Source organism: Schistocerca nitens, chromosome 5 (genome assembly GCF_023898315.1).
Source record: "Schistocerca nitens isolate TAMUIC-IGC-003100 chromosome 5, iqSchNite1.1, whole genome shotgun sequence".
Lineage (NCBI taxonomy): Eukaryota > Metazoa > Arthropoda > Insecta > Orthoptera > Acrididae > Schistocerca > Schistocerca nitens.
In genome coordinates, this window is record NC_064618.1 from 148,217,303 (window position 1) to 148,241,145 (window position 23,843).

General features: G+C 47.5%; 1 protein-coding gene across 1 annotated transcript in view; it reads left to right on the top strand.

Annotated features, from left to right (window-relative positions):
• The first annotated feature begins 2,291 nt into the window (after positions 1 to 2,291).
• Positions 2,292 to 23,843, top strand: part of LOC126260316 (odorant receptor Or1-like) — a 69,686-nt gene continuing 48,134 nt past the window's right edge. The window contains exons 1-2 of the mRNA XM_049957641.1: positions 2,292 to 2,615; positions 20,719 to 21,185. Of these exons, the coding sequence (XP_049813598.1) occupies positions 2,292 to 2,615; positions 20,719 to 21,185 (791 nt within the window). The remainder of the gene's footprint in view (positions 2,616 to 20,718; positions 21,186 to 23,843) is intronic.

Below are 23,843 nucleotides of genomic sequence, written 5' to 3' on the forward strand. Positions count from 1 at the left end.
ACTAACACGAATTATTTACAGACGTATGGAAAAACTAGTAGAAGCCGACCTCGGGGAAGATCAGTTTGGATTCCGTAGAAATACTGGAACACGTGAGGCAATACTGACCTTACGACTTATCTTAGAAGAAAGATTAAGGAAAGGCAAACCTACGTTTCTAGCATTTGTAGACTTAGAGAAAGCTTTTGACAATGTTGACTGGAATACTCTCTTTCAAATTCTAAAGGTGGCAGGGGTAAAATACAGGGAGCGAAAGGCTATTTACAATTTGTACAGAAACCAGATGGCAGTTATAAGAGTCGAGGGACATGAAAGGGAAGCAGTGGTTGGGAAGGGAGTAAGACAGGGTTGTAGCCTCTCCCCGATGTTATTCAATCTGTATATTGAGAAAGCAGTAAAGGAAACAAATGAAAAATTCGGAGTAGGTATTAAAATCCATGGAGAAGAAATAAAAACTTTGAGGTTCGCCGATGACATTGTAATTCTGTCAGAGACAGCAAAGGACTTGGAAGAGCAGTTGAACGGAATGGATGGTGTCTTGAAGGGAGGATATAAGATGAACATCAACAAAAACAAAACGAGGATAATGGAATGTAGTCGAATTAAGTCGGGTGATGCTGAGGGTATTAGATTAGGAAATGAGACACTTAAAGTAGTAAAGGAGTTTTGCTATTTGGGGAGCAAAATAACTGATGATGGTCGAAGTAGAGAGGATATAAAATGTAGACTGGCAATGGCAAGGAAAGCGTTTCTGAAGAAGAGAAATTTGTTAACATCGAGTATAGATTTAAGTGTCAGGAAGTCATTTCTGAAAGTATTTGTATGGAGTGTAGCCATGTATGGAAGTGAAACATGGACGGTAAATAGTTTGGACAAGAAGAGAATAGAAGCTTTCGAAATGTGGTGCTACAGAAGAATGCTGAAGATTAGTTGGGTAGATCACATAACTAATGAGGAGGTACTGAATAGGATTGGGGAGAAGAGGAGTTTGTGGCACAACTTGACCAGAAGAAGGGATCGGTTGGTAGGACATATTCTGAGGCATCAAGGGATCACCAATTTAGTATTGGAGGGCAGCGTGGAGGGTAAAAATCGTAGAGGGAGACCAAGAGATGAATACACTAAGCAGATTCAGAAGGATGTAGGTTGCAGTAGGTACTGGGAGATGAAGAAGCTGGCACAGGATAGAGTAGCGTGGAGAGCTGCATCAAACCAGTCTCAGGACTGAAGACCACAACAACAACAACAATCGTCAAGGAATGAGATCTCAAAATCACATGTGAGCGTGTCTGACTGAAAATGCAATATATTTCGTGTATACCCGCTTTCTGGATCGCTTACCACCGAATTTCTCAGAAATTACCTTTCAAGATTGGTTAGTGGATGACGTCTACCTACGTATAATTCTTCCCACATTCCCGTCACGGCGGTTCTCCAGCATAAATCACGGGGCAATGCATCGGTACGTTTCACCTGTTGGCTTCCACTGTCGATGTATTCAGAAGGCGAGAATGTGCACAAAGACTCCGTCATATGTTCCCATGCGGCGCTGCGTGATGCATTATGGATTTCAGGATTTTGTGGCGTAGGAGCGTGGAGAACCGTATTGGCGTTACCATGAATATTCCCTTTGATTCGGGGCGTTCCATCTAAATGAGAGAGAACGCGTCCCCATATGTACAGCGCTGCTGACGAATTCACTTACGCGACGAGTGTCTTTCGGTGATTTTTTTTAATGTGTGTAAATACACCAAAAAATGAAACTTTGATAGTACGACCCACCGCTTATGGCGTCTAATTACGAAGATACGTGATTCCCCTTTAACGAATGTGTCTGCTAACAGTGAAACTGGTACTTGTTTATTTTGTTAGTTTCTGAGCACCAATCAGCCTAAAGCATTCTCAGTTGAGGGGACGTATGTTACTCGCAACGTATCAAATCACCGTCGGTCAAATCGATACACGGTTCTATTCAGCAGCTGTGCAGTAGCCTAGAAGTATCAAGACTGGATGACGGAGTTTTAAACGGAGAAGCCACTAGCTTTCCGCGAGCAGCGACGAGCGCAGAGCAGGACAGGAAATCACAACTAAGGACAAGACTTTTATTTATCGAGTGGGCTCTGATAACTTAGAAGTTGACCCACCTAAATGCGAAGAACGACAACAGTTTAGCGAGTATCAGAGCACCATTAGAATCAGTTTATTTACGTCCTCTCTTCCTTGGCGGCTATAGCCTTAAATTGAAGAGAAAAAATAGCCTTCGGTTTGGATTTGGACGGCAAGTAGCGAAGATGAGCGTTGAGGGCGCGCAGACGTGGCGGTCCACGGCGAGTTCGGTGCTCAAGTACAACGTGCGCCTGCTGTTCCTGTGCGGGCTGTGGCCCATGGGACAGGGCCGTCTCTACGCGGTCCTCACGACGGGCGTGCTGGTCGCAGCCACGCTCCACGCCGCAGGGGCCTTCGTCGGTCTTTGCTCGGAGCCAGGGGGTCTCCAGGAGGTGACACTGTCGCTCGCCAACCTGTTCGTCGTGTGCTCCGCCATTGTCAAGTCGTGCTTCTTCCTGGCGAACCGCACCAGGTTCTGCGCGCTGGTCACCACCCTCGATCGGCTGGTGGTAGGGAAGGAACAGTCCAATACACTCCAAACCATTACGATTTAAAAAAAAAAATGTTATTTTACTTATTGGGTACGAGAGTGGTTTGATAAGTCTGCTAGAAAGGCAAGAAAAAATGTTCGTTTCGTAAACAACTAATCTTACCTCTCGACATAGTCTCCTCTGAGGGATATACAGGGTGAAAAGTATTTAAACCGACAAACTCTGGGAGGCTGTAGGGGACATCAAAAGAAATATTTTTCCCTAATGTCATTTTTTCCTATGAGGAGTATTTAAACCGGTAGAGGAAGATTTCTCTGGCGACAAATTAATTAAACCAACAAAAAAGTCCAGACGGGACATATCTGGGGATCGAGCAGGCCATGGTACAGGACCATCTCTGCCAATCCACGTTTCTGGGAACCGTCGGTCCAGGAATCAACGCACACGACGACTGTAATGTGCCGGCGCCCCGTCATGTTGGAACCACATGCGTTGTCTTGTAGGGAGCGGGACGTTTTCCAGCGATTCTGGCAATGCTCTGGCGAGAAAATTGTAATAGTGCCTGCCATTTATTGGCCTAGGTAGCAGATATGGCCCAATTAAACAGTCCCCAACAACACCGACCCACACCTTAAGGAAGAATCGCGCTTGATGAGCGCTAGTAACTGTGGCATGTGGGTTATCCTCACTCCAAACATGCGAATTGTGCATGTTGAAGACTCCATCGCGCCCGAACGTTGCTTCATAGGTAAACAACACAGAGAATGGAAATGTAGGATGGATTTCACAGTGTCCCAGGTACCACTGCGAAAACTGTGCTCTGGGTGAATAATCAGCTGGTTTCGGGTTGTGGACACGCTGTAAGTGAAATGGACGTAACAATTGCTCTCGAACGATTGTTCTTACATTCGTCTGATTCGTCCCCATGTTACGTGCAATTGCACGAGTGCTCATTGAAGGATCCCGCTCCACATGCTGCAAGACAGCCTCCTCAAATTGCAACGTTCTTACCGTGCGACGGCGTCCGTGTCCAGGCAATCTGCTAAATGACCCGGTCTCACGCAGACGTTGGTACACAGCAGCAAAGGTCGTATGATGCGGGATACGGCGATTAGGATAAACCCGCTGTGCAGCTCGTCCGTTGTGGTGCGCTACGTAGTACGCACCAAGCATGTCAGTGTACTCACTCCAGGTGTATCGCTCCATTAGTAAACAGAGACAATGCACTACTACACTGGTGGACAGCAGTTGTCTACAATTGAAGAGCGTAATACGCCCTCTAACAACTGAAGATCGTAATACGGCCTCTAACAACTGAAGATCTTAATACGGCCTCCACCGGTTCAAATAATCCTCATATGAAAAAATGACATTATGGAAAAATATTTGTTTTGATGTCCCCTACAACCTCCCAGAGTTTGTCGATTTAAATACTTTTCTCCCTGTATACTGAAGAGCCAAAGAAACTGGTACACCTACCTAATATCGTGTAGGGCCCCCACGAGTATGCAGAACTGCCGCAACACGAAGTGGTATGTACTCGACTAATGTCTGAAGTAGTGCTGGAGGGAATTGTCACTATGAATCCTGCAGCGCTGTCCATAAATCCGTAAGAGTACCATGGGGTGGAGATCTCTTCTGAACAGCACGTTCCAAGGCATCCCAGATATGGTCAATAATTTTCGTGTCTCGGGAGTCTGGTGGCCAGCGGAAGTTTTTAAGCTCATAAGAGTGTTCCTGGAGCCACTCTGTAGCAATTGTTGACGTGTGGGATGTCACATTGTCCTGCTGGAATTTCCCAAGTCCGTCGAAATGCAAAAAAATGGCTATGGGAGCTATGGGATTTAAGGGGGGTAGAACATCAAACGGGCTGACTTGGAGCAGGATAGGAACCACAGGACATTTTAATTTCTACTGTCTATACTTTTACAAATAAATTCATAAAACTTTATCAGCATGACCAAGAAGGATTGAGGACTCACACTCATAGAAGTGGAAGTTCAAAAACGTAGCAAAATACCTTTTTTTTTACATGTGAAATTTCATCACTTTTTCACTTACTACTGAGTGCATTTGTTTCTGTAGGTACACTTTTCTTCCTAAGTAAGAGAGATTCTTCGATGAATTTTGCACAGCATACAAGCAGTACTTACAAGTGTATGAAACTCTAGAATTTTCTAAATCTATTAAAAACTGTGGTAAAATTGAGATAATTAACTATAAAATTTTAGTTTTTTTCTAAACAAGAAGTTTAAAATGTAAGAGTTCATTCATTTTTTCATAAATTAAATAAACTCTAGAGTTTCATACATATGTAACTATAGTTTGTATGCTGTGCAAAATTCATCGAAGAATCTCTCTTACTTAGGAAGAAAAGTGTACCTGTAACAACAAATGCAGCCATTAGTAAGTGAAAAAATGATGAAATTTCACACGTAAAAAAAAGGTATTTTGCTACGTTTTTGAACTTCCACTGCTATGAGTGTGAGTGCTCATTCCTTCTTGGTCATGCTGATAAAGTTTTATGAATTTATTTGTAAAAGTATAGACAGTGGAAATTAAAATGTCCTGTGGTGCCTCTCCTGCTCCAAGTCGGCCCGTTTGACGTCCTACCCCCCTTAACTTCTAGTCATCAGTCCCCTAGAACTTAGAACTACTTAAACCTAACTAACCTAAGGACATCACACACATCCATGCCCGAGGCAAGATTCGAACCTGCGACCGCAGCGGTCGCGCGGTTCCAGACTGTAGCGCCTAGAAGCTCTCGGCCACCCTGGCCAGCGTCGAAATGCACAAAGGCCATGAATGGATGCAGGTGATCAGACAGGATGCTTACGCTCTTGCCGCCTGTCAGAGTCGTATCTAGACGTATCAGTGGTCCTATACTACTACACACACTCCACACTATTACACCATTACAGAGCCATTACCAGCTTGAACAGCCCCCTGCTGACATGCAGAGTCCATGGAATTCATCCGCTCGATACAATTTGAAACGAGACTCGTGCGACTAGGTAACATGTTTCCAATCATTAATAGTCCAATGCCGGTGTTGACAGGCCCAGGCGAGGCGTAAAGCTTTGTGTCGTGTAGCCATCAAGGGTATACGAGTGGGCCTTCGACTCCGAAAGCTCAAATCGATGATGTTTCGTTGAATGGTTCGCACGCTGACACTTGTTGATGCCCCACCATTGAAATCTGCAGCAGTTTACGGAAGGGCTGCACTTCTGTCACGTCGAACGATCCTCTTCAATCATTCTTGCAGGATCTTTTTGCGACCGCAGCGATGTCGGAGATTTGATGTTTTACTGGATGCCTGATATTCACGGTACACTCTTGAAATGGTCTACGGAAAAATCCCCACTTCATCACTTCCTCGTAGATGCTGTGAGCCGACTACAACACCATGTACAAACTCACTTAAATCTTGATAACCTGCCATTGTAGCAGCGGTAACCGATCTAACAACTGCGCCCGTCACTTGTCTTATATAGGCGTTGCCGACAGCAGCGCCGTATTCATATCTCTGTATTCGGATACGCATGCCTATACCAGTTTCTTTGGCGCTTCAGTGTATACGCTGACAGAAAAAAAACGCAACGCCAAAAAAAAAAAAAAAAATTAATGTAGAGTTTGAAATTTCTGGAATGGTTAATGTAAACACGAGATAAATCATCGCAAATATCAAATGCTGGTACATTAATAATCAGTGTAAGCACCAGAGAGTCGAATGCAAGAATGCATATGTGCATGTACTTTGTTGTACAGATGCCGGATGTCATTTTTTGGGATAGAGTTCCATGTCTGTTGCACCTAACCGGTCAATACTGGAAATGTTGTCCTCTATCTGCTTGATTGGAGACAGATCTCTTGATCGAGGAAGCCGACGCATTTCCACACGCTGTACAGCATGTAGAATTACAACAGCGGTAGGTAGGCGAGTGTTATCATGTTGACAAACATCCCTTGAAATGCTGCCCTTGAATGGCAGCACGGCAGGTCGAATCACTGGACTGACGGATGAATTTTCAGTCACTGTGCGTGAGACAACCATGAGAGTGCTCCTGCTGCCATACGAAATCGCACCCGAGACCAAAACTCCAGGTGTGGGTGCAGTGTGTCTTGGACACAGGCACGTTGTTTGCAGGCCCACAACAGGACTCCTTCTACACTACTGGCCATTAAAATTGCTACACCAAGAAGAAATACAGATGATAAACGGGTATTCATTGGATACATATATTATACCAGAACTGACATGTTATTACATTTTCACTCAATTTGGGTGCATACATCCTGAGAAATCAGTACCCAGAACAACCACCTATTGCCGTAATAACGCCCTTGATACGCCAGGGCTTTGAGTCAAACAGAGCTTGGATGGAGTGCACTGGTACAGCTGCGCATGCAGCTTCAACACCATACCACAGTACATCAAGAGTAGTGACTGGCGTATTGTGACGAGCCAGTTGCTCGGCCACCATTGACCAGACGTTTTCAATTGGTGAGAGATCTGGAGAATGTGCTGGCCAGGGCAGCAGTCGAACATTTTCTGTATCCAGAAATGCCCGTACACGACCTGCAACATGCGGTCGTGCATTATCCTGCTCAAATGTAGGGTTTCGCAGGGATCGAATGAAGGATAGAGCCACGGGTCGTAACACATCTGTTCAAAGTGCCGTCAGTGCGAACAAGAGGTGACCGAGACGTGTAACCAATGGCACCACATACCATCACGCCGGGTGATACGCCAGTATGGCGATGACGAATACACGTTTCCAATGTGCGTTCACCGTGAAGTCGCCAAACACGGATGCGACCATCATGATGCTGTAAACAGAAACTGGATTCATCCGAAAAAATGGCGTTTTACCATTCCTGCACCCAGGTTCGTCGTTGAGAACACCATCGCAGGCGCTCCTGTCTGTGATGCAGCGTCAAGGGTAACCGCAGCCATGGTCTCCGAGCTGATAGTCCATGGTGCTGCAAACGTCGTCGAACTTGTTCGTGCAGATGGTTGTTGTCTTGCAAACGTCCCTATCTGTTGACTCACGGATCGAGACGTGGCTGCACGACCCGTTACAGCCATGCGCATAAGATGCCTGTCATCTCGACTGCTAGTGATACGAGGCCGTTGGGATCCAGCACGGCGTTCCGTATTACCCTCCTGAACCCACCTACTGCATATTCTGCTAACAGTCATCGGACTTCGACCAACGCGAGCAGCAATGTCGCGATACGATAAACCGCAATCGCGATAGGCTACAATCCGACCTTTATCAAAGTCGGAATCGTGATGGTACGCATTTCTCCTCCTTACACGAGGTATCACAACAACGTTTCACCAGGCAACGCCGGTCAACTGCTGTTTGTGTATGAGAAATCGGTTGGAAAGTTTCCTCATGTCAGCACGTTGTAGGTGTCGCCACCGGCGCCAGCCTTGTGTGAGTGCTCTGAAAAGCCAATCATTTGCATATCACAGCATCTTCTTCCTGTCGGTAAAATTTCGCGTCTGTAGCACGTCATCTTCGTGGTGTAGCAATTTTAATGATCAGTAGTATAACCAACACACGGCCATCAATGGCACTAAGGCAGAACCAGCTTTCATCAGAAAACTCGACGTAGCTCCACCCTGCCCTCCAATGAGCGCTCATTTGACACCACTGAAGTCACAAATGACGGTGGTTTGCGTCAGTGGAGTGCACGCTACAGCGCGACAGGCTCGGAGCTGTCCACGACGTAACCAATTGGTAACAGTTCGTTGTGTGACTGGTGCCAATTGCTCATAAAATTGCTGCGGCAGACGCAGTACGATGAAACACAGCCATACGCCAAACACGATGGTTTTCTCTCTCGGCAGTGCCAGTCTGGAGTCCGGTCTTATATATTCTCGTGACCACCACTACCAGCAATCATGTACAGTGATTACATTCCTGCAAACTCTTTCCGCAGTATCGTAGAAGGAATATTCAGCTTCTCGTAGCCCTATTACAAGACCTTGTCCAGACTCAGTGAGGCGTTTTTATCGCCTTAAATGCCTTCTTGACCAACATCAACTCAGCACATCGAGTCTCAAAGGTAACTAACGCTCAAGAGCGTTACAGAATGTATTTAAACAAAACTGATTTGGGTTCTCATAGTGGCGCTTCTACTTCGACTGTTATGCGACTGGAGCGAAATTTTAATACAGATGATCTTTCAGATGGGGAAACTCGTCTACCAACTTTCATTTAAGCTGCACAACTTCTTCTTGGCGTTGGAATTTTTTTCCGTAGAGTACTTGGTCCATGAGAACCACCTGCTGATCCCATCTGAAATATAGGTTCTCTCAAACTCTGCAAAATAAATGTTAACTGCAACTATCACTTACTCATTTGATGAAAATTTCTTACCACCAAGCCAAAGTTTCAGTCAGAGAACAGGAAGAAGTCACTTTGGGCTAAGTCTGGCGAATAGGATAGATGAGGAACTAATTCAAAGCCCAACTGATGCACTTTCGTCATTGTTATCATTGATCTGTGGATTGGTGGCTTATACTGGTGAAAGAGCACTTTCTTGAGTGGAACCTGGTTTTTTTTCAGCCAACGCTAGTTTCTAACTGTCCAACAATGAAGTATAACAGGATCTTGTTGTGGTTCTCCCTCTTTCCAAGTAATTATTGAGGATTATTCCTTTGGAATCCCAAAATACAGTGGCCATCACTTTACCAGCACACAAACTGGTCTTTACCTTGTTTGGAGCACTTTCAGCCGCCTTTGTCGTTGGTTTGACTGCCTTTTAACTCTGGTGTGTAATGAAACCTAGGTTTCATCAACAGTCACAAAACGGTGCAAAAAGTCTTGCGGTTTACAATTAAACATTTCCTGACATTATATTGATATGTTGTGCCGGATGTGTTTTGGGTCAACTGTGAGCAATAGTGGCACGCACCTAGCACACAGCTCCTTCATAGCCAATTCTCCGCTCAGGATATTATGCACTCGCTCAGTTGAGTTAACTATACTCTCAGCAATCTCTCTACTTTTTATTCGGCGGTCTTGCATTACTGTGTCATGCGTTTTGTCAATGGGTTCTTTTGTGGTGACGTCAACTGGACGGCCAGAGCATTGTTCATGTTCGGCGCTTGTCCGACCGCTTTTAAATCCAATAAACCAAAAATAAATTGTCTTCAGTGGTGGTGCAGAGTCTGTGCGGACTACCGACCGAGATGGCGCAGTGGTTAGCACACTGGACTCGCATTCGGGAGGACGACGGTTCAATACCGCGTCCGGCCATCCTGATTTAGGTTTTCCCTGACTTCCCTAAATCGCTCCAGGCAAATTCTGGGATGGTTCCTTTGAAAGGGCACGGTCGACTTCCTTTCCCGTCCTTCCCGAATCCGATGAGACCGATGACCTCGCTGGTTGGTCTCTTCCCCCAAACAACCCAACCCTCTGTGTGGACTTCCTCCAGTTCTGTTTTGGTATGTGCGGCAGTCCAATCCTCCAAACTAAAATGTTCATTAACGGCACGAAACTCATTATTATCCATTTTCATTCGCAGTCGACACACTGACCAATTTAGACAACTCTCAATAATGAACTGTACGATGTACGTTGTTGAAATTCTTTATACTATCCTTGGAATAACTGAGCTTACCAAACATGTAGGCGCAATAAAAATGTTCCTTTCTTTCCCTGAAATTTACCAGACTTGTCAAACCATACTCATATATGTACTTTAACAGTAAGAGTACGTGATTACATCAGTAGGTGATTTAGAGTATAAATGGTGCGAAGTTTAGTACATGCAGCTGCCACCTCTGGCAGTACCCAGCTGAGCGTTGAGTCTACCTGAGCTTGGATGAAAGATCTGTATCATTCCGTCCTGTTCAACTCTATGCTAGAGTTCATCATTCGTAATGGCTGTCTAATGTTTTCAGTGCTGGAAGATCTGGAGAGTGTGATTACTAGGTACCAATATTTTGTCAAGCGAACATTCCCAACTGAGGAACATATTAACAGAACAAAAAAAGCCGATTCAGTTGCGAGTAATTTCTGACATGTTTGGAACGTAAGCTTCATCTTCAGGTGCTACCAAATAACTATGGAAAGATAAATGTCTGGCAGTCGGGCCACTTCAGGAATGTAGTGGCTCCTGTCCAAACTGTTGACTGTGGGAACCAGAGGAGATGGTGTGCATACCCAATAGGGCACTGTACTATCCCGCCCAGTGCTGGGTCTGTATGGCAATGACGAAAGAAATATTGTTACGTTCGTTCTCCTTGGAGTCTCCATACACGGATTCGTTCATCGGAATATTGTATGCAGAACCGAGACTCCCCTGAAAGTACGAGGTGGTGCTATGACTGTGTTTGCGCGCCTCTGTCTGTTACCACGTTAAGCGAAGCCACAGCAGTGGTCGCCGTGCTGACAGCCAGGTGGCTTCAGATATCACACTCTCAGTGTGTATAATTGTACACATTCAAAAGAGTTAGGAAAACACGTGTATCAACGTCCAGTATGTTAAATCGTATTTGATACAGGCAGTACCTATGGTCTTATTGCATACTTGAGATCTTTGTTTCCAACGTGGGCAATAATTAAAATCTTATGGCATCTATTGGCTGTGTTATGCCTTACAATGTCAGGTGATCCCTCAGAAGAAAGTGAGTACTGGTGTCCCGGTGTTTTCTAGTGAGAGACACAGATAGCCATTGTCATATGTGGATATTGTATTCAACCAGCACATGCAATGCCACATCTTAATGCAGTGCAAGGGCACTCTGACTCAAAAAGTATGGACTTTCGGTTGTGTTGCTGCAGATGCCAATACCACCCTATGTGTCATCCGTAGGTTGTGGGCACGCCATAGGAGGACAAGTCAGTACACAAGGTGGGTTGGACAAGGTCGCCGACGCGTTGCAACACCACGAGAAGATCCATATCCGGCCATCTCTGCGATGCAGCGTCGATCGGATACCGCCACAGCACTGCAAGATGATCTCAGAAGGGCCTCTGGAGTCGCCATGTCCGACCAGACAGTAATGAATAGGTCCCATTTGAGTAACCCGTCTGACACGACATCTTTCAGCTCGCCTTCAGTTCTGCCATCCCCATGTCACTGGTAACTTCGTCACTGCCAAAACTTGTTTTCCACAGATGAGTCCAGATATCCTCTCACGCAATGTGATGGCCATGATCGTGTGCAGAGATCGGTGGTGAGCGGTACCTGTCAATGTCGTCCAGGAAATCGCCATTGTATTCTAAATAATTCATGTGAATATGTTGCAACCATGCTTCGGTAATAGTCACACGTGTTAGCATCTACCTACGTGCGTGAAAGGCATTTTCTGGTTATGAAACTAAATACGAGGGCTTGCTGGAAAGTGATGCTTCCAAATTTTTTATGTCAACATCCTTAAGGCTTTTTAAATAAAAAAAACGTTATTAACGTTCTAAATCTTTATTCTTGATATCTACATACTTAGTTCTCAACACAGGCACCTTGGTGACGAGTACATATCTACCAACAAGAGGCCAGTTCGTTTATAGCATCACTGTGGAATGTTTGAATTTGTTGACAGAGCCACAGCCTCACCTCTGGTTGCAACGCTTCATCGCTATGAAAGTGAAATCCTCAGAGGTGTTCCTTAAGGTTTTGAAACAGGTGGAAATCGGATGGAAGCAAGTTGGGACTGTATGGAGGATGATAGATGGCAGTGTTAACCCAAGGCGTCGGACGGTAGCGGATGTTGCAGCGATCGTGTGTTGTCTGACATTTTCATGCTGAAGGAGGAGATGTTATCTGTGTGGACCAACTCTTCGAATTCTAAGCTGGATTACAGCATGCTGTTTCATACGTACCAACACAGTTATGTTACACACCACAATCCGGTGCTCACTAACAGCAGAGGGCTACAAATATGTAGACACGAAAAATAACGATGTAGAATATTAATAGTGTTTGTATTATTAAAAGAGCTTTAATATCGTTTTTCACATAAAAAATTCAGAGGCATTACTTACCAGCACGCTGTCGTGAGTCACGAATATGTGACGATCGTAAGTGACGGATATGTGCAAAACTCTCTGCCTCTCTCCTTATGTCTACACGTTGTGCCAGATGTAAATTTAATATGCCTTTAGCGAGCCAAAAATAATTAAATACTGAAAATTTGTTTTATTTGTGATCTATGTTGTTGAGAAATATGAAACCAAGCCGCATGCAAGCCATTCAATGTTCCTTGAGCGACTGCATTGCCATCTAATGCAGCGCTTTCACAGTTCCCCACATTCCCGCTCAGACAACGTGTCATTGTAGGAGGAAAACGTGAAGTCAGGAGAGAGAAATTCGCATGTGTGCGAGAGCTCCGCATGCAAGCAAAGTTCTTGGCCGTCTCTGTTCGAGAGCCTTGCATTTGTGCTCTAACCAGTGCATTTCAGACATTTTCCAGTGTATGCCGGTCTAATTTTTCAGACGCCTTGTGCCCGATCTTCCTGCATTTCCATGTTTTCTCCTTTCGACAATTAAATTTGGTATTTCCAGTGTTAGGCAAGGATTTCTACTGGGCCTTGCCTTCTTGCCTATTTGATCCTCTGCTGCCTTCGCTATTTCATTTCCCGTAGGTAGCCATTCATCTTCTATTACATTCATTTCCCCTGTATCTTCCTGGCTGATTTACGCTAAGTGCAGGATCGAGACTCGAACTCAGGAGCTTTTGACTTTCGTGAGCAAGTACTCTACCGAACGAACTTCCCAAGCACTACTCATGACACGTATTCACAGCTTCACTTGTGCCGTATCTCCTCTACCTTCCAAACTTCACAGAATTTCTCCTGCGAAACCTGCAGGACTAGTACTCCTGCAAGAATGGATATTGCGGAGAAAGGACTTAGCCACATCCTGGGGGATGTTTCCACCCGAAATAGGATTTTAAGAAAGTAAGGTGTTGGTGGTCTCGAACTCGCGACACCACACTCATACTGCATGACACACATTCTCTCTCTCTTTCTCTCTCTCTCTCTCTCTCTCTCTCTCTCTCGCTCGCTGGCTCGCTCGCTCCGCCGTTTATCTTCTGCACGTAAAGGGCCCACCCTGATTCTAGTACCTTCCGCCGCGGCAGTCGAACACGCGGCAGAACAAATGGACGTGGTCAGCCCATAGAGGGCTCCGCCTCCGCGGCGGCTATTCCGCGCAGCGGCTCTCACGCAGCGGGGGCGCCACCACTAAGCCACGTGCAGACAGCGGCCAATAGCCGCTCCCTCCGGTTTCGTATATAGGGACCCGCTCTGCCCTAGTCCAGTCCAGTATGCTGATGACACCGCCTTCCTGGCTCTCTATCCTACCCTTCAACGGTCCCAATGTACCCTCCAAACCCACCTAAACCAGTTCACCACTTGGTGTAACCAGTGGTTCCTCCGTCTCAACCCCTCCAAAACCCAGGCTATCATCATAGGCTGCACCACTCGCTCCTTTCGCCTCCATGATTTCTATCTCACCCTTTATGGTCGTCCCATCCAGCTCACCCCCACCCTGAAATACCTTGGCCTCACCCTCGACCGACACCTCACCTGGACCCCTCACCTCCAGACTGTCCAGCAGAAAGCCCATTCCCACCTCCGCCTTCTGAAACTCCTGTCTGGCCGGACATGGGAATTGCATCCTTCTACCATCCTCCACACCTACAAATCCCTCATCCGTCCTATCCACTGTTATGCCAGCGTTGCCTGGATCTCCGCCCCCACCCGCTTTTACAAGGCCCCCCAAATCCTTGAACGCCATGCGCACCGCCTTGCTTTCCATCTCCGCCTTCCTTCCCCCACACGGCTCCTGTATGAACTGATCCCCTTCCCCCACCTCCTCCTGTTCCTCCAACATCTCCGCATCCTTTACATTGTCCGCAGGCTTGATCCCCCCCACCCTCTGGTTTCCCCCTTCCTCTCCACCCCTCGCCCGTTGCCGCGCCTCTATCGCTGTATCCCTCCCTCTCTCCACCTCCACACCCTCCATCTCCTTCACCAGGGAATTTCCAGCGCCTCCCCCCTCCCAGATGACGAACTTCGCCATGACATCTACCCTTCCTTCCAACTATAATCTGGCCTTGTCCCCCCCCCTCCCCAGGGCCCCCTTTTTCTTCTCCTCTCCTTCTCCCTGAGCGGATTTTCCTCCTTCCCCCCCCCCCCCCCCTGAGACCCTGCACCCCATTATTGCCTCTTTCCTTCCCACATCCCTCCCTACCTGGCCCTCTCCAGCGCGCACCCAGCCCATCTCCCCCCTCTCTTCCCCTCCCTTCTTCCAGTCTCCTTCATCTTCTTGCGCCTGGCAGATCCTCCGTTTTGATCATCGTGTTTCTCCTGTGCGTCAAGAGGTGTGATTTTAATTGTGTACTACCTTGAGGTTCGCCGTCAGTGTTTCTTATGTGCTACGCCATCCGTCGATACCTTTTATGCTCCAGTCATACTGTGCCTTGTGTTCTTTTAATTGTCGCAGTGTGTGGCTTTTTGTGTGTGCTACTTTTAAACAGTTTTTTATCTCCATTTTCAGTCACCCCGTTTTTTGTCTTTTGCCTTCCATGATGTTCCCCCTTTTTTATATCTATGTTCCCCATATTCTCTCCTTTGTTATTTTTAAATGTCTTCTATTGTTTGTTCTATGTCTTTCAGCTGAAGAGCAGCGCATATGCTGCTGCCAGCCTGCCCCAACGGGGAATTGAAATACAATAAAGAAAAAAAAAGAAACCTAGTCCAGCCAGTCTGATACTCGCTCTGGATTTCGTTTCTATCTCGGTGGTACTGCGTTCTGGTCGTTGCTCGTTGTTGACATTTGCCTGGCTCTGGTTCCGCGTGGATTTACGTTTGGTGTTTGGCGTTGTGGTTTGCACAAGCCTCCGTTGTTTATCTCTTCCTTGTTGTGTCGCTCATAGTCGGTCGTGGTCGGTTGTTGTCAGTTGTCGTTGGTCTGTTGGCCCTCTCGTCCTGTGTTTACCCGGTGGTGCGTGCTCCACCGCCGGCGGCTTCCCCGCCTGGCGGCTCCGATCCGCAGCCCAAGGCGTTCCCGCTGTTGGTTGTGGTTACTACACTGATCATTTTTTATTAATTTTACCAAAAGCAAGGCAACAGCAATAAAACATTCAACAGGAAAGAGATTCTACATACACTCCTGGAAATGGAAAAAAGAACACATTGACACCGGTGTGTCAGACCCACCATACTTGCTCCGGACACTGCGAGAGGGCTGTACAAGCAATGATCACACGCACGGCACAGCGGACACACCAGGAACCGCGGTGTTGGCCGTCGAATGGCGCTAGCTGCGCAGCATTTGTGCACCGCCGCCGTCAGTGTCAGCCAGTTTGCCGTGGCATACGGAGCTCCATCGCAGTCTTTAACACTGGTAGCATGCCGCGACAGCGTGGACGTGAGCCGTATGTGCAGTTGACGGACTTTGAGCGAGGGCGTATAGTGGGCATGCGGGAGGCCGGGTGGACGTACCGCCGAATTGCTCAACACGTGGGGCGTGAGGTCTCCACAGTACATCGATGTTGTCGCCAGTGGTCGGCGGAAGGTGCACGTGCCCGTCGACCTGGGACCGGACCGCAGCGACGCAAGGATGCACGCCAAGACCGTAGGATCCTACGCAGTGCCGTAGGGGACCGCACCGCCACTTCCCAGCAAATTAGGGACACTGTTGCTCCTGGGATATCGGCGAGGACCATTCGCAACCGTCTCCATGAAGCTGGGCTACGGTCCCGCACACCGTTAGGCCGTCTTCCGCTCACGCCCCAACATCGTGCAGCCCGCCTCCAGTGGTGTCGCGACAGGCGTGAATGGAGGGACGAATGGAGACGTGTCGTCTTCAGCGATGAGAGTCGCTTCTGCCTTGGTGCCAATGATGGTCGTATGCGTGTTTGGCGCCGTGCAGGTGAGCGCCAAAATCAGGACTGCATACGACAGAGGCACACAGGGCCAACACCCGGCATCATGGTGTGGGGAGCGATCTCCTACACTGGCCGTATACCACTGGTGATCGTCGAGGGGACACTGAATAGTGCACGGTACATCCAAACCGTCATCGAACCCATCGTTCTACCATTCCTAGACCGGCAAGGGAACTTGCTGTTCCAACAGGACAATGCACGTCCGCATGTATCCCGTGCCACCCAACGTGCTCTAGAAGGTGTAAGTCAACTACCCTGGCCAGCAAGATCTCCGGATCTGTCTCCCATTGAGCATGTTTGGGACTGGATGAAGCGTCGTCTCACGCGGTCTGCACGTCCAGCACGAACGCTGCTCCAACTGAGGCACCAGGTGGAAATGGCATGGCAAGCCGTTCCACAGGACAACATCCAGCATCTTTACGATCGTCTCCATGGGAGAATAGCAGCCTCCATTGCTGCGAAAGGTGGATATACACTGTACTAGTGCCGACATTGTGCATGCTCTGTTGCCTGTGTCTATGTGCCTGTGGTTCTGTCAGTGTGATCATGTGATGTATCTGACCCCAGGAATGTGTCAATAAAGTTTCCCCTTCCTGGGACAATGAATTCACGGTGTTCTTATTTCAATTTCCAGGAGTGTATTATTCAACTCCTTGACAATTAAATACGAGACACAGAGTATTCGTAAAAAGCTCACGATAGCATGGCATCCTATTTCAGGTCCAAAGGGCCGTAACCATGTACCGGTAAAAGGCACAAGGGTCCAGGTCATACCGGCTCCTCATCACGTAATGAACATTATGGCCGACAAGCCACATAATTGTGTTGTTCTTCGTTCTGGGAAAGAGGGCTGAATTGGGGCGCAGGAGAATCTCAGGGGAGATTGCTGCTTCCGTCATCAGGGGACGAAAGGTCAATTGCCGGGGGAGCCAACTCCAATATCTGTGGCCGCAAGGGACCAACCGATGATATAATGTACCCGTTACATGACAACGACTGTATCGGTCCGTCTCACTAAGGCCAATGCGGAAGCGTCGAACTTTCTTGGCGACAAGTTTAAGAACGACTTTGTATCATGAGGACGCCACTTCCATCGGAAAAACAGACAGACTGAAATTGGATCACTCTGTCTCTGGCAACAGGGACTCCACAGAGGACAAGCGATCTGGAACGTCCTGCAACATAACAGCATTTTTACACAGAAATGCGACTGGGAGCTGAATGAGTTGCAATCACGACTCACGACCCGTCCTCACAGCTTTACTTCCGCCAGTATCTCATCTCCTACACTCCAAACTTCACTGTTCTCCTGCGAACCTTGCATGGCTAGCACTTCTGGAAGAAAGAATACTGTAGAGAAATGACTTAGTCACAGCTCAAGGGGTGTTTCCAGAACGAATTTTTCAGTCTACAGTAGAGTGTGCGCTGATATTTAACTTCCTGGCAGATTAAAACTGTGTGTCGGAGTGAAAGGCAAAGTTCCCGAATTCGAGTCTCGGTGTGGCACTCAGTGTTAATGTGCCAGGGAGTTTCACATCGGCGCACAGTCCGTTGCAAAGTGAAAAATTTCTTCTGGCTTCATTTTCTCTGTTTCACTCAGTCGTTGCTTAGCAGTTCCTTTTAATGTCTCAACAGCCAGTGGTTCTTTCAGTTTATTTAACTGCCCGTGTGAAGTACTCGTGAGAGTACGTCGACTATAATTCCCCACATATGCCGCTACCCTCAAATGCTATACAGCGGGTTCCCGAATAAAACACTTCCCACAAGAAAAGATATGCAAGGATTAACAAACACGGTGGATTTCCGTAAATGTCTGCGCTGTCTCTAGCATAATTGGAAGCAACTTACTTACGTCTCGTCTTCTAAAGATTCAGCTGTCTCCCAAACAGTTTCTTCTCAGTTGGCCGCAGGCTCTGCCATGCATGAAGTAAACAGTGCGTAAGGAAGTGGCAAATGGGAACGAATCCGGTGCTATTAAAATCGAAATGATGGAATATTGGGATGCTACTAGATTTTATTTCAATTTATAGAAGCATAAAAATCCCTCGGACAGTTTCCAGATTATAATCATTTCTAGAACACCGCAAAAGACACAATAGAAATCTCCATATGATCTTAGACTTAAGAGAAGATTAACACGAGCTGACACAAGAACGTCATCTGGGGCAATTCTTCAACAGGCTACTCCGTCTTCACATGAGATAAGATTTTATACACGGATTCATGTACTACGTCCTCGGAATCTGTCGTAGACTAACTGTGAACTATCCTTAGCAGTTTGGCGCCTGCCCTCTCAGGATGCACTTGTGACTGGTCCATCCCTTCCATCATTAAGCACTGCCAGTATTTGAAATTTTCAGTTATTGTGTTCTGATGAATTGTGTGATATTGAAATTATTATTAAAAATTTCTGAGTACAAGAAAGATAATTAGCACGGTTGAAGCTATAACTTAATATTTAAACAGCAAATATAAATAATAAAAGATTCGCCTGTTAGTGTCCAGCACTGTAGGTGGAATCCCCATTGTCTCTCCCTGTTCCAGTGCGATACGGCTCGCCCTGCCGTTCTCACGCTGCGTGACCATCTGGCGCATAGTTCGATGGGTCTGCCTTGTGAGCCTACCTACTCGCTAGCCTCCAGTAATGAAATCTTCTGATACTGAGCAAAAAAAAAAAAAAAATGTGCACTACTGGCCATTAAAATTGCTACACCACGAAGATGACGTGCTACAGACGCGAAATTTTACCGACAGGAAGAAGATGGTGCGATATGCAAATGATTAGCTTTTCAGAGCATTCACACTAGGTTGGCGCCGGTGGCGACACCTAAAACGTGCTGACATGAGGAAACTTTCCAACCGATTTCTCATATACAAACAGCAGTTGACCGGCGTTGCCTGGTGAAACGTTGTTGTGATGCCTCGTGTAAGGAGGAGAAATGCGTACCACCACGTTTCCGACTTTGATAAAGGTCGGATTGTAGCCTATCGCGATTGCAGTATATCGTATCGCGACATTGCTGCTCGCGTTGGTCGAGATCCAATGACTGTTCGCAGAATATGGAATCGGTGGGTTCAGGAGGGTAATACGGAACGCCGTGCTGGATCCCAACGGCGTCGTATCACTAGCACTCGAGATGACAGGCATCTTATCCGCATCGCTGTAACGGATCGTGCAGCCACGTCCCCATCCCTGAGTCAACAGATGGGAACGTTTGCAAGACAACAACCATTTGCACGAACAGTTCGACAACGCTTGCAGCAGCATGGACTATCAGCTCGGAGACCATGGCTGCGGTTACCCTTGACGTTGCATCACAGACAGGAGCGCCTGCAGTGGTGTACTCAACGACGAACCTGGGTGCACGAATGGTAAAACGTCAGGTTTTCGGATGAATCCAGATTCTGTTTACAGCATCATGATGGTCGCATCCGTGTTTGGCAACTTCACGGTGAACGCACATTAGAAGCGTGTATTCGTCATCGCCATACTGGCGTATCTCCCGGCGTGATGGTATGTGGTGCCATTGGTTACACGTCTCGGTCAGCTCTTGTTCGCATTGACGGCACTTTGAACAGTGGACGTTCAGATGTGTTACGACCCGTGGCTCTACTCTTCATTCGATCCCTGCGAAACCCTACATTTCAGCAGGATAATGCACGATCGCATGTTGCAGGTCCTGTACGGGCCTTTCTGGATACAGAAAATGTTCGACTGCTGCCTTGGCCGGCACATTCTCCAGATCTCTCACCAAGCGAAAACGTCTGGTCAATGGTGGCCGAGCAACTGGCTCGTCACATTACGCCAGTCACTACTCTTGATGAACTGTGGTATTATGTTGAAGCTGCATGGGCAGCTGTAACTGTACAAGCCATCCGAGCTCTGTTTGACTCAATGCCCAGGCGTATCAAGGCCGTTATTACGGCCAGAGGTGGTTGTTCTGGGTACTTATTTCACAGGATCTATGCACCCAAATTGCGTGAAAATGTAATCGCATGTCAGTTCTAGTATAATATATTTGTTCAAAGAAGATCAGTTTATCATCTGCATTTCTTCTTGGTGTAGCAATTGTAATGGCCAGTAGTGTAATAAACGTGAGTAGGGATGTGGCATAAACGCCACACCCTCCCCTGAATTTCCCACCTTTCTCCACTTTCTTCAGTGTTACTTTAATAGTTAGGCAAAGTACCTCCCGCCCGCAGCTGGAGAGCAGCCAGCGCGGCCCGGTGGACGCCGCCCTGGGTTCGCGGCTGGCGGCGTCGCGGCGTCGCGCCGTGCGCCTGACGCTCGCCTTCCACCTGTACGTGCTGTCCGCGCTGGTGGCCTGGAGCCTGATGCCCGCGATCCATCGCCAGCGCCGACTGCCCTACCAGCAGCTGCGCTGGCTCGACACCTCCTCCGCGGCCGTCTACGGCGCCTCGTACGCGCTCCAGTGCACCGCCACCTTCTTCTGCTCCTTCATCAACACCCACCTGGACGTCTTCTTCATGGCCGTCATGATCCACATGGCGGACCAGTTCAGGATCCTCGCGGCGCGATTCGCCGACCTGCGGCTCGACGCGGATTGTAACCCAGAGCGCCGCGTGCTGCAGGACGGGTCGTCGAGGCTGGGCGAAGAACTGTACCGGGAGCTGAGTCTCTGCATCCAGAACCACCAGGACCTCGTGAGGTGAGTGCAGGCGACATTGCTGCTCGCCTGAGCCAGCGGCGAATCGCGCGACAGAAATCCGACTGAAAGAACTCAACAGAAAATGCAAGTAGATCTGATGTGTTACCTCTATGATTCAAAATACAGGGTGTCCCACTCAAACCTCCCTGATTTCAAAGACCCAGGCAAAAAAAAAAAAACCACAGTAGATACGACAATGAAAAATGCACCACATTGTAGAGCATCTCAAAGAATTTATTTATTTATCATCAGTACATCTTTACTTGAGCCCGACCGGTTGGCCGTGCAGTCTAACACACGGCTTTCCGGGCGGGAAGGAGCGCCTGGTCCCCAGCATGAATCCACCCAGCGGATTTGTGTCGAGGTCTGGTGAACTGGCCAGTCTGTGGATGGTTTTTAGGCGGTTTTCCATCTGCCTCGGCGAATGCGGGCTGGTTCCCCTTATTTCGCCTCAGTTACACTATGTGGGCGATTGCTGCGCAAACAAGTTCTCCACGTACACGTACACCACCATTACTCTACCACGCAAACATAGGGGTTACACTCGTCTGGTGTGAGACGTTACCTGGGGGGTCCACCGGGAGACGAATCGCACAATAACGCTGGGTTCGGTGTGGGGCGGCGGAGGGGTGAAGTGGACTGCGGTAGTCGTCGTGGGCATGTGGACTACTGCAACTGCGGTGGGGACGGAGCCTCTCTGTCGTTTCAGGGTCCCCGCTTAACACACAATACAATACAATACACCTCTACATGTGAACCATTTGTAGCATGAAGAATATCGAGTCTATATTCAATTTCTTGCCAAGTTCTTTGTAGCATTTCCTCCATTATTGCTGCAATCACATTAGTGATACGATGTAGCAACGTAGGAATATCGTCCACTTTAGTCGCACACAAGCGGTCCTTCACGAATCTCAACATGAAGAAATCAAGCGGCATAATGTCGGGTGATGTGTTGGCCAGGCAATGGGTTCTCTGCGTCCGATCCAGTGGTTGGGAAATTTCCTATCCAGGAACTTGCGAACAGCCATTGACCAATGCGGCGGAGCTCCATCTTGTTGAAAAATGATGTTGGGTTTCAAGTCTTATATCTGAGGGTACACAAACTGCTCCAACATGTCCAGATACACAGACCCATTCACTGTTTGTTCCGCAAAGAAAAACGGTCCAATAATCCTGTCGTGCATTAGCCCACACGAGACATTTACTTTAGGGCTATCACAAACATATTCAATGACAACATGCGGATTTTGCGAACCCCAAATTCGAACATTATGCCTATTAACCCTCCCTGATAGATGAAAGATTGCCTCATCTGAGAATAAACATCTTTGCAGGAAGCTGGCATCCAAATCAATACGCTGCAGCATATCCATAGCAAATTGTTGTTGGCGTGGTATGTCGTTCGGCGTCAGATGTTGCAGAATTTGCACTTTGTAAGCAAACATACGACGACGCTGGTGAACCACGCAATGCAATGTTGATCAAGGTACATCAAGTTGTCTAGATGCTTGCCGAATTGACTTACTTCGGCTTCTGAGAAACGTTTGTCTGATGTCCTCCACTGTCTCCTCTGAAACTCCGTAACGTGCACTGACAGAATGTTTCAGAACACTTCCTGTTGCTAGAAACTTCCTATACCATTCCTTAAATGTTTCCACATCAGGTGGATCACATTCATACACTCGACGATGATTTCTTTGCACAGTAATCGGCGATTTTGTTTCTGCAAACCACACTACTGCTTGCATGCGTTGCTGTGGAATCGCCATTTTCACTTCATGCGACCATACTGCACTCTGGTGACAATACTTGGCACTTCTGATGCGGGAATATAAATTCTTTGAGATGCTCTACAATATTGTGCATTTTTCATTGTCGTATCTACTGTGGTTTTTCTCTCCTGGGTCCTTGAAATCAGGGAGGTTTGAGTGGGACACCCTGCATATATGTGAAAGAACTCGTTTCTCTTCTAGCACCTGTCTATCACAGGTCGACGGAAAAATGATAGCAAAAATATGCAGGTTATTCTCGTTTTCTAAGAAGCGCCAGGAAGGAACGAGGACGAAATTATGATAGTCGGGAGATTGTGAGAGGTATTGAAGTCTTCATATGAGGGAAAGGCATGGGAAACAGGGATATAGCTGATAGAATAGGTATATGTTAGGACTGAGCAAGGAACAGGGAGCCTGTCGAGGTTTCCTTGGGACAGGATAGGAAAGGGGCGGAGGAAGGGAGGGATGTAATGGTACAGTATTGTAGAGAATTGGGGGGTCAAATGGGTTTTGAACTTTGAGTTCACAGGGTGTATAAGACTCACTGAATGGTCAATGCCTTTCTGGGCAAGGAGACAAGAGGCGTGGTGGTGTAAGGTCCCTGATCGCCAGTCTTTGCGACAATGTCCTGGATTCAGTTCCAAGCCTCTCCAGAGTGTTACATCAAGTGAAGGTATGCGACACTTGATGGCGATCTGTCCGTCGGATGAGGACGTTAAGCTTGGCACCCCCGTTGGTGCTCTTCGACAGGGGTAGGCTACGTGATGGCACCTGGTTTCACACTGTCCCTTTTCCCATCATCTCCCACATGACAACGACGCTGCAGTACACGTGCACAGATTGCAGTTGCTTATACCTAACAGGAACGTTTACATGCACTTTG